General features: G+C 45.8%; 1 protein-coding gene across 7 annotated transcripts in view; it reads left to right on the top strand.

Annotated features, from left to right (window-relative positions):
• Positions 1-12,208, top strand: part of LOC139385673 (BCAS3 microtubule associated cell migration factor-like) — a 342,007-nt gene that overhangs the window by 313,103 nt on the left and 16,696 nt on the right. For all 7 annotated transcript variants that reach the window (XM_071130934.1, XM_071130936.1, XM_071130935.1 and 4 more), the window contains one exon: positions 565-732. In XM_071130934.1, coding sequence (XP_070987035.1) covers positions 565-732 — 168 coding nt within the window. The remainder of the gene's footprint in view (positions 1-564; positions 733-12,208) is intronic.

The raw sequence follows: 12,208 nt of genomic DNA, 5'->3' as shown, positions 1-12,208 counted from the left end.
TAAACAAACAACAAGGCCTACTTTTCCATTTGCTGGACTTAAAGAGATACTTTGGGGTTTTGAAACCATTTTTATGTCTCCGTGTCCAGTATGAAGGTAGTTTTACCAGATAATGTTAACTAGTGTTAACCCAATGACTGGGCCGCATTCCTAAACTCCCCAAGTATCCCTTTAACCAGGGCCGTAGTCAGTCGTGTCTGAAGCCTTCGTCCCAGCTACTAAATCTCTTGACTTAATTCAGTGTTCATCACATCCTGAAATACAGGGGGAGTGAGGGAATTGGCTAAATTTGGGGGACAGTAATTGTTTGAATCAGTTGTTTTAGTGTCTGGGACCCAGAGATAGATGGAGACAGACACGGAGGCTGGTGATAGGACTTTCCATTTCAGGGGTAGAGATTTGAAGAAAACAGCACAGTAGGTGGTGTTTGAGGTCAGGACTCCACTTGACCATCTGTGTGGTTATACATATATACCTTAACTGACCATGTTTCGGGGTTCTACTGACTGTGTTTGTGGTTGTGTTGTGCTGATAGTCTATAAATGGTTGTGTTTGTTGTTCCAGGGACGTTTGACCGCAGTGTGACCCTGCTGGAGGTGTGTGGAAGCTGGCCAGAGAGCTTTGGCCTGCGTCACATGAGCTCTGTGGAGTCCACCGAGGAGGGGCTGAGAGAGAGGCTGGCAGACGCCATGTCAGAGTCACCATCCAGAGACATAGTGGGCTCGGCTACCGGTCAGTCACAAACACACAAACACACACTTACACAGACACGCACACACACATATACACACATGCGCATGCGTGCGCACACACAAACGCGTGCACACACACAGACTCATAAATAATTTGTCATCATTAATAATGTCGTGGTTTCAATCTTTCCAACAATTTACTGACCATTCATTCTCTCAAACTGTGAAATGTGATAGTGGTCAACTTCATTTTCGTAACTTTTTGAACTTTCATTTACTATCTTTCAACCGCTACTCTTAATCATGCTTGTTTGGTTTTGCAGCAGCTAGTTTTCAAAAGTGTGCGGGTGTATATTTGTGTATGGGCCTGCGTGTGTGTCAGCCATTCAGACAATCCAAATGTTTAACTCATTTAGGAAGCGGCAGCGCTCTTCCTCTCCTTAAGTGAACAAGAGATCCTGTGATTTTAATGGTGGGAGAGGAGGGGTTTCTCTTAGGGAGAGGAGACTGCCACTGGGAGCTAGAGCGGCAAAGGGTCACAAGGCCCTAATGTGTTTAGCATCGACTACCCCCCCCACCCCTCCTCTCATCCCCTTCTCTCTCACCCTTCTCGGTCTCGCTCTGCTCTCATCCGTCTCTCTCTATCATCCCTTTCTTTCTCTCGCTCTCGTTGCCCATCTTTTACGACATAATCTTGTTTGGACCTATTAATTTACAGAGGCCCCTGCAGCAGCAATGGCAGTCACATGGAATGGACACTCTTTGGGACTCCCTCGCCCCCTCCTCTCACGCCCTCTCTCTCTGTCTCTCTCTGTTTCTCTCTGTCCCTTTCTCTCTCTGTCTGTCTCTCTCTCTCTCTCTGTCCCTCTCTGTTTCTCTCTGTCCCTTTCTCTCTATGTGTCTCTCTGTCTCTCTCTGTTTCTCTCTGTCCCTCTCTCTGTGTCTCTCTCTCTCTCTGTGTCTCTCTGTCTCTCTCTGTTTCTCTCTGTCCCTTTCTCTCTCTGTCCCTCTCTCTCTCTCTCTCTCTCTCTCTCTCTCTGTCCCTCTATAATTGCTCCTGTCTCTGTGACTCTGCTCGTCATTAGATTAGGGGCCAACTCCCGGACACTTGTAGTCTGCGCTTGTCCATCCATCGCTACGGCTACAGCCCCCTCTAATGCAACACAAAATTAATTACTGATCACATTACATCCAATCTCCCCCATTTTCCTCTGCCTTGGGCCTTCCTATAAACATGAACTTAACCCTTTCTTGAGAGAGGGAGACATAGAGGAATGGGCTAAATATTGTCTGGGGGGGGGCAAATGCAGCGGAGTCTGAGACATGCACATCCATTCTGTCTGACTGTGAATAAGTCCCAAACGACACCCTATTCCCTATGTAGTGCACTACTTTTGACCAGAGGCCTATGGGCCCTACTATATAGAATAGGGTGCCATTTGGGATTCAGGCTGTCTTTGTGTGACAGTGGCACCAAGCTTCAAGCAGGGAATAACTGGGACGTAATGGAGGCAAATCTAATATGGACCTCTGGTTGATGGCTGACTGTAATGTAGAGAACGTGTACATGTGTGTTCGGTTCATAGAGAGAGAGGCCTTTGATGGGCAGGACCAGATGGTGTATAGCTTAGAGAGTGTCTCCACGTGCAGGGCCCAGTTTCCCCTATCCTTAGACATACTGTAGGCCCCATTGGCCTAGACCTGAAGGATTCACTCATACACAGATTCTCTCTCTGTCCGGCTTTCACACACACACAGAGGGACGCGGTATTGGAATGCTGGATGATGGAACAAATCACCCTCTTTGACATTTCCCCCTCAACACACAACCCCACACACACACACTCAGGCTCACGCTCAGAACAAAGCCTGTAGTCACACAGATTTGTGTTTTCAGGCACAGCCAGAGACCTACTGACGCCACAGCCAGGGGCAGGTGACACAGATAGAGAGATGGATAGATGGAGAGAGAGAGGGATATAAGGAGGGGGTGGGACAGGAAGCCCCTGCACTGACTCCTAAACATACTCTTCCAGGAATTAGATTTGCGCTTGCAACATAATGTTGCTGATGTGGTTTTGCTTAATGGTGCAACCCCAACATGAATTCCATTGGAGCCGTGAAGAGGACCCCTGTTTTAGTCAGGTTTAGTATATTCCAGCACTAGTCTACTCTCAGCCCAACCCCAGTATAACATAACCCAGTCCAGCCTTTGTCCTCAGCCAGTGTCAGGCCAGTGTTTATGGAGGCCACGTTCAGGATCCTGACCTATGTTAATAGAGCCATTGTAAGGGAACTGGTGTCTGCTATATATCTGACATGCAACTATCTCTGTCAACCAGTCATCACATGTTAACGCTAATATTTACAGTGTATCCTCATCAGCATCCAAAAATAATGGATACAAACTGTGGGTGTGTGAGCGCACGAGCATGTTTATGTGTACGTGCGTAAACACGGAGTGTACAAAACATTAGGATCACCTGCTCTGTCCATGAACATCATACAGCTGGCAGGTTTTACATTGTATCGGCAGGATAGAACAGCAGCCTCTCGTAAGACCAGGGGTGGCAGTTTATGTTTATTTCTAAACAACAGCTGGTGCACGATATCTAAGGAAGTCTCGAGGTTTTGCTCGCCTGAGAAAGAGTATCTCATGATAAGCTGTAGACCACACTATCTACAGTTGAAGTCGGAAGTTTACATACAGTTAGGTTGGAGTCATTAAAACTCATTTTTCAACCACTCCACAAATTTATTGTTAGTTTTGGCAAGTCGGTTAGGACATCTACTTTGTGCATGACACAATTATTTTTCCAACAATTGTTTACAGACAGATTATTTCACTTACAATTCACTGTATCACAATTCCAGTGGGTCAGAAGTTTACATAGACTAAGTTGACTGTGTCTTTAAACAGCTTGGAAAATTCCAGAAAATGATGTCATGGCTTTAGAAGCTTTTGATAGGCTAATTGACATCATTCGAGTCAATTGGAGGTGTACCTGTGGATGTATTTCAAGGCCTACCTTCAAACTCAGTGCCTCTTTGCTTGATATCATGGGAAAATCAAAAGAAGTCAGCCAAGACCTCAGTTAAAAAATTGTAGACCTCCACAAGTCTGGTTCATCCTTTGGAGAAATTTCCAAATGCCTGAAGGTACCACGTTCATCTGTACAAACATTAGTACACAAGTATAAACACCATGGAACCATGCAGCCGTCATACCGCTCAGGAAGGAGACACAAAGGACCTTGTGAAGATGCTGGAGGAAACAGGTACAAAAGTATCTATTTTCACAGTAAAACGAGTCCTATATCGACATAACCTAACAGGCCGATCAGCAAGGAAGAAGCCACTGCTCCAAAACCGCCATAAAAAAGCCAGACTACGGTTTGCAACTGCACATGGGGACAAAGATCATACTTTTTGGAGAAATGTCCTCTGGTCTAAAAAAAATAGAACTGTTTGGCCATTATGTTTGGAGGAAAAAGGGGGAGGCTTGCAAGCCGAAGAACACCATCCCAACCGTGAAGCACAGGGGTGGCGGCATCATGTTGTGGGGGTGCTTTGCTGCAGGATGGACTGGTGCACTTCACAAAATAGATGGCATCATGAGGGAGGATATGTGGATATATTGAAGGAACATCTCAAGACATCAGTTAAAGTTAAAGCTTGGTCCCAAATGGGTCCTCCAAATGGACAATGACCCCAAGCATACTTCCAAAGTTGTGGCAAAATTGATTAAGGAGAACAAAGTCAAGGTATTGGAGTGGCCATCACAAAGCCCTGACCTCAATCCCATAGAAAATATGTGGGCAGAACTGAAAAAGCGTGTGTGCGAGCAAGGAGGCCTACAAACCTGACTCAGTTACACCAGATCGGTCAGGAGGAATGGGCCAAAATTCACCCAACTTATTCCTCCTGACAGAGCTGGTGTAACTGAGTTACTAGGCCTCCTTGCTCGCACACGCCTTTTCAGAAGCTTGTGGAAGGCTACCCGAAACGTTTGACCCAAGTTAAACAATTTAAAGGCAATGCTACCAAATACTAATTGAGTGTATGTAAACTTCTGACCCACTGGGAATGTGATGGAAGAAATTAAATCTGAAATAAATCATTCTCTCTGCTATTTATTCTGACAATTCACATTCTTAAGACAGTGGTGATCCTAACAGTCAGACAGATAATTTTTACGAGGATTAAATGTCAGGAATTGTGAAAAACTGAGTTCAAATGTATTTGGCTAAGGTGTATGTAAACTTCCGACTACAACTTTAACCAGAGAGTTTTCATCTGTATTTTTGTAGCTGTCTACATACCACCACAGACCGATGCTGGCACTAAGGCCGCACTCAATGAGCTGTATACCGCCATAAGCAAACAGGAAAATGCTCTTATGCTACGCTTTAATGTAGGGAAACTTAAATCCCTTTTACCAAATTTCCACCAGCATGCTTTTCCTCCTTTGGCCACCTTTCCTTCCAGTTCTCTGCTGCCAATGACTGGAACGAATTGCAAAAATCGCTGAGGCTGGAGACTCATATCTCCCTCACTAACTTTAAGCATCAGCTGTCATAGCAGCTCACAGATCACTGCACCTGTACATAGCCCATCTGTAAATAGCCCATCCAACTACCTCATCCCCATATTGTTATTTATATAATTTTTTTTTTTGCTCCTTTGCACCCCAGTATCTCTACTTGCACGTTCATCTTCTGCACATCTATCACTCTGGTGTTTAATTGCTAAATTGTAATTTACTTCGCCACTACGGCCTATTTATTGCCTTACCTCCCTAATCTTACTACATTTGCACACACTGTATATATATTTTACTATTGTGTTATTGACTGTATGTTTGTTTATCCTATGTGTAACTCTGTGTTGTTGTTTGTGTCGCACTGCTTTGCTTGGCCAGGTCACAGTTGTAAATGAGAACTTGTTCTCAACTGGCCTAACTGGTTAAATAAAGTTGAAATAAAAAATCTAATAGAAAAATGTTAAATGTGCAACCAGAGGGAAGAAAACTCTAGACCACCTTTACTCCACACACAGAGACGTGTACAAAGCTTTCCCCCACCCTCCATTTGGCAAATCTGACCATAATTATATCCTCTGATTCCTGCTTACAAGCTAAAATTAAAGCAGAAAGCACCAGTGTATCGGTTAATAAAAAAGTGGTCCGATTTTGTAAAATGTTATTTAACTAGGCAAGCCAGTTAAGAACAAATTCTTATTTACATTGACGGCCTACCGGGGAACAGTGGGTTAACTGCCTTGTTCAGGGGCAGAACAACACATTTTTACCTTGTCAACTCTGGGATTCGATCCAGCAACCTTTCGGTTACTGGCCAAACGCTCTAACCACTAGCAGATGCTAAGCTCCAGGACTGTTTTGCTAGCACAGACTGGAATATGTTCTGGGATTCTTCCGATGGCATTGAGGAGTACACCACATCAGTCACTGGCTTCATCAATAAGTGCATCGATGACGTTATCCCCACAGTGACCGTACGTACATATCCCAACCAGAAGCCATGGATTACAGGCAACATCTGCACTGAGCTAAAGAGTAGAGCTGCCGCTGTCAAGGAGCGGGACTCTAATCCGGAAGCTTATTAGAAATCCTGCTATGCCCTCCGACGAACCATCAAAAATAGGACTAAGATCGAATTGTACTACACCGTCTCCGATGCTTGTCGGATGTGGCAGGGCTTGCAAACTATTACAGACTACAAAGGGAACCACAGCCGAGAGCTGCCCAGTGACACGAGCCTACTAGATGAGCTAAATTACTTATATGCTCTCTTCGAGGCAAGTAACACTGTAACATGCATGAGAGCATCAGCTGTTCCGGACGACTGTGTGATCACGCTCTACGCAGCCGATGTGAGTAAGACCTTTAAACAGGTCAACATTCACAAGGCCGCAGGGCCAGGGTAATCCATCGATTACCAGGATGTGTACATCGAGCATGCACTGACCAACTGACAACTGTCTTCGCTGACATTTTAAACCTCTCCCTGCCTGAGTCTGTAATACCAACATGTTTCAAGCAGACCACCATAGTCCCTGTGCCCAAGAACATTAAGGTAACCTGCCTAAAGGACTACCGATCCATAGCACTCACGTCTGTAGCCATGAAGTGCTTTGAAAGGCTGGTCATGGCTCACATTAACACTATTATCCCAGAAACTCTAGACCCACTACAATTTGCATACCTCCCTAACAGATAAGATGTAATCTCTATTGCACTCCACACTGCCCTTTCCCAACTGGACAAAATGAACACCTATGTGAGAATACTATTCATTGAGTATAGCTCAGCGTTCAACACCATAGTGCCCTCAAAGCTCATCAATAAGCTAAGGACCCTGGGACTAAACACCTCCCTCTGAAACTGGATCCTGGACTTCCTGAATGGCCGCCCCAGGTGGTAAGGGTAGGTAACAAACACATCCACCACGCTGATCCTCAACACGGGGGCCCCTCAAGGTTGGGTGCTCAGTCCCCTCCTGTACTCCCTGTTCACTCATGACTGTACGGCCAGGCACAACTCCATCATTAAGTTTGCCGATGACACAACAGTGGTAGGCCTGATCACCAACAATGATGAGACAGCCTATAGGGAGGTCAGATACCTGGCCGTGTGGTGCCAGGACACCAACTTCTCCCTCAACGTGATCAAGACAAAAGAGATGATTGTGGACTACAGAAGAAGGAGGTCCGAGCACGCCCCCATTCTCATCGACGGGGCTGCAGTGGAGCAGGTTGAGAGCTTCAAGTTCCTTGGTGTCCACATCACCAACAAATTAACATGGTCCATGGACACCAAGACAGTCGTGAAGACGACACAACAAAACCTATTCCCCCTCAGGAGACTGAAAAGATTTGGCATTGATCCACAGATCCTCAAAAGGTTCTACAGCTGCACCATCGAGAGCATCCTGACTGGTTGCAACACTGCCTGGTATGACAACTGCTTGGCCTCCGACCGCAAGGCACTACAGAGGGTAATGCGTACAGCCCAGTACATCACTGGGGCCAAGCTTCCTGCCATCCAGGACCTCTATACCAGGCGGTGTCAGAGGAAGGCCCTAAAAATAATCAAAGACTCCAGCCACCCTAGTCATAGATAGTTCTCTCTGCTACTTGAGCGCCAAGTCTAGGTCCAAGAGGCTTCTATCCCCAAGTCATAAGACTCCTGAACATCTAATCAAATGGCTACCCAGACTACCCCTTTTACACTGCTGCTACTCTCTGTTGTTATCTATGCATAGTCACTTTAATTACTCTACCAACATGTTCATATTACCTCAATTACCTTGACACCAGTGCCCCCGCACATTGACTCTGTACCGGTTCCCCCTGTATATTGCCTCGCTATTGTTATTTTACTGCTACTCTTTAATTATTTGTTACTTTTATTTCCTACTATTTTTATATTTTTTAACTGCATTGTTGGTTAGGGCTTGTAAGTTAGCATTTCACTGTAAAGTCTACTACACCTGTTGTATTTGGCGCATGTGTCAAATAAGATTTTATTTGATTTTGGCATTAACTGATCAGGTGAATCCAGGTGAAAGCTATGATCCCTTAATAATGTCACTCTTTGCCTCCCGAGTGGCGCAGCGATCTAAGGCACTGCTAGAGGCATCACTATAGACCCGGGTTCGATCCCGGGCTGTGTCGCAGCCAACCACGACCGGGAGACCCATGAGGCGGCGCACAATTGGCCCAGCATCGCCCGGGGCAGGGTAGGGTTTGGCCGGCCGGGATGTCCTTTTCACATCGTGCTCTAGCGACTCCTGTGGCGGGCCGGGCACATGCACGTTGACTTCTGTCACAAGTTTTACATTGTTTCCTCCGACACATTGGTGCGGCTGGCTTCCGGGTTAAGCGAGCAGTGTGTCAAGAAGCAGTGAGCCTTGGCAGGGCCGTGTTTTGGAGGACACATTGCTCTCAACCTTCGCCTCTCCCGAGTCCGTACGGGAGTTGCAGCAATGGGACAAGACTGTGACTACCAATTGGATATCACGAAATTGTGGAGAAAAAGGAGTAAAAATAAATAACAATAAAATAAAAATGATTAATAATGTCACTTGTTAAATCAACTTCAATCAGTGTAGATGAATGGGAGGAGACAGGTTGAAGAAGGGTTTTAAGCCTTGAGACATGGATTCAGAGGGTGAATGGGCAAGACAATAAATGTATGTGTCTTTGAACAGGGTATGGTAGTAGGTGCCAGGCGCACTGGTTTGAATGTGTCAGGAACTGCAACGCTGCTGGGTTTTTCACACTCAACAGTTTCCAATGTATATCCAGAATGGTCCACCACCTAAAGGACATCCAGCCAACTTGACACAACTGTGGGAAGCATTGGAGTCAATATGAGTCAGCATCCCTGTGGAACGCTTTCGACACCTTGTAGAGTCCATGTGCTGATGAATTGAGGCTGTTCTAAGGGCAAAAAGGGGTGCAACTCAATATTAGGACAGTGTTCCTAATGTTTTGTACACTCAGTGTGCATGTGCTTGTGCACTGTGTTCAATAAAGTGTGTGACCCTCCAAACCCAGGAAGTATGTCACTCACCACCAGGCCCTGTGTGTAGCAGGAACTTGTTATGTTCTAATTATTTATCAAATTGTCAGATGGCGGTCCACATAGGTTTATGATTTACTTAATTAGGCCTACTTCCATGTACTATTGGAGTGTGGATTTGGCTGGTTGATTCCACCGGATTGCGTGTAGGTTTTGGAGGAGCTCCATCTCTTGTCCGATGTTATCGTGGTACAGAAAACCTAGCCTCTGCCACCACATGTAGCACTGTGTTTTTGTATGTATGTACAGTACTGTGGGTGGGTGGGTGGGGGTGGTTTGGAAGAAAGCAAGCAGTTGATGTAATCTGTTGGTGTGGAGTGAGGATTTCCTCCCTACCAAAGAGAGTGGTACGTTCCAGTGTGTTTGGGGACCTGTCAGGAGACCAATGAAAGTACAGACTATGAGAGCTAGGTCTATGGGTCCCACTTATGGAGAAACAGAGTGGTTAGAAGGGCACAGGGCCTTTCCATCTATACAGATTCTTGCCACACACACACACACACCTCTTACTTTAGTGGTCTGCTTTTCAATCTGATTTTACAGTAATACTCTTTACTGCCTGGATGTCTAGAAAGAGCACTCATTGCATGTGAACTTGAATGCACCTCTTGGGGCCAGTATATGTGAATCATTTCATGAAGTTTGTTTCATAATGTCTGATGAATTGGGCATATTAAGGCGTGTGGATGCTAGACTCTAGACTCCAACCCTCTGGTTAGCTCTGTGAAAACCTCTATTGTTCTCTACTGTAGGTTTGGTAATGATGCTCCTATCTCCTGTTTGACTTGGACAGCCTCTTGTAGCCATTCGCAGAAACTACCAGGTCAATTATGTGACTGACTGGGTTCCTTTCTACCAAGGCTTGTTTTAACACAGAGATATCCATCGCAAGACCAACAAAACACACCACAGCGGTCCACCACACACACACACACACACACACACACAGAAGACCACCACATTATCACGGTGGGGTAGAAGGTCCCACTTTGCCAATCAATCATTACTCCCTCCTGGTTCCAGTTTGCATACATACATACATACATACACACACTCACGCAGGATTATAAACACGTACAACACATCAACTCACTTCTCACTTCACCTCTTTTTGCACTTGGAGACGTGGCTTTAGACCATTGGGAACAGACCTGTTGGCTTAACCAGCGGCCACACCCAGTCACACACGCACACCCCTCTGTCCTTCTCACACTCCATTTGTGTACTTGACTGAAAACTATTAGTTTATCATTTTGTCACCTTCCCCCAGGGTTCTGTTCTAACCTGCTTCACTTGAGACAGAACCCCGGGGCCCTGTTCTAACCTGCTTCACTTGAGACAGAACCCCAGGGCCCTGTTCTAACCTGCTTCACTTGAGACAGAACCCCAGGGCCCTGTTCTAACCTGCTTCACTTGAGACAGAACCCCAGGGCCCTGTTCTAACCTGCTTCACTAGAGGAAAAGAGAAACCCAGGTCCTTGTTCTAACCTGCTTCAATAGAGAAAGAGAAACCCAAGGCCCTGTTCTAACCTGCTTCAATAGAGAAAGAGAAACCCAAGGGCCCTGTTCTAACCTGCTTCAATTGGGACAGAGAAACCCAGGGCCCTGTTCTAACCTGCTTCACTAGAGACAGAGAAACCCAGAGCCCTGTTCTAACCTGCTTCAATAGAGAAAGAGAAACCCAGGGCCCTGTTCTAACCTGCTTCAATAGAGACAGAGAAACACTGGGCCTTGTTCTAACCTGCTTCACTATAGACAGAGAAAGACACTGAGTGCACTCTGTACCACTGAAAGACATTCAGCTGAGCTGCTAAAAGAAAATATAAAAAAAGAAGGGAACCCTGGGAAAGAAAAGTGAAAGTGACATGAGCTGAGGCTGAAGAGTATGGTGCAGAGGAAAAAGATGGGAGTGTGAAAGAAGAGCAATGTCATTATTTCTGCCCCTCAGCACTCCTCCATTCACTGGCAGGTCGCTCTCTCTTCCTCTCTTTCTCTTCATCTCTCTCTTTTTATCTCTTTCTCTTCCTCTATCTCTAACTCTCTGCAGCCAGCTGAGAGCGTGAGAGTAATCCGCGGCGACAGTGTGAGACGATGAAGAATAATTCCTGTATTCAGAGCCGCCACCGCTTATGCCCCCTCTTCCTTTTCTCTCCTCTCCTCCCTCTCTTTTGCACTCCTCCACTGATACGTTGGGCCTGGATGTCATTGTATCATTTGCCCATTTGCCTCTGCCACTCTGCCCTGCTAGCCTAAGGGGGGGGGGGGGGGGGGGTTAGTTTTACTATCATGTGAGGACCAGAAATACTCACAAGGATAGTAAAACAAGGAAAATTTGCTTGTCCACACAAGGAAAAGTTAGGGTTGCAGTTAGGGTTAGGGTTGCAGTTAGGTTCATGGTTAGGGTTAGGAGTTAGGTTCATGGTTAGGGTTAGGTTTATGGAAAATAGGATTTTGAATGGGACTCTATTGTTAGGTCCCCACAAGGATAGTAAAACAAACAGTGTGCGTGTGAGAGGGCAGAGTGTCTTAGCCTTCTGCAAATGGGCTTTTTGTGGAGATTTTTTTTAGACTGCACTTAACAGCTTGCTCAGGGGAGCGACGCCGTGAGAGTTCAGGAAGAAAGAGGGCGAGAGATGAAGAGAGGGAATGAGAAATAGGGCGATGGAGAGGTAGAGAGAGTGAGATTGCGATGTGGAGAGTGGGAAGCACATCTTACAAATGTGTATGTGATGTTCCAGGTCTGTTTTGGGTTGTCTAGACAAGACAGCGGTGAAACACTTTTAAACCGGGAAGCATTTTAGAGGAGTGGAATTTAGGAAAAGGGCTCTGTATCCGAGGTGTCTCCGAGTCGTTCTCCACTTAGTCTGTTTGAATGATTACTACCTATATCTTTTTACTCTGACTTCCCTGT

This window comes from Oncorhynchus clarkii, chromosome 27, assembly GCF_045791955.1.
Source record: "Oncorhynchus clarkii lewisi isolate Uvic-CL-2024 chromosome 27, UVic_Ocla_1.0, whole genome shotgun sequence".
Lineage (NCBI taxonomy): Eukaryota > Metazoa > Chordata > Actinopteri > Salmoniformes > Salmonidae > Oncorhynchus > Oncorhynchus clarkii.
The sequence above is the reverse complement of the archived record's forward strand: the minus strand, read 5'-3'. Positions and strand labels throughout refer to the sequence as shown.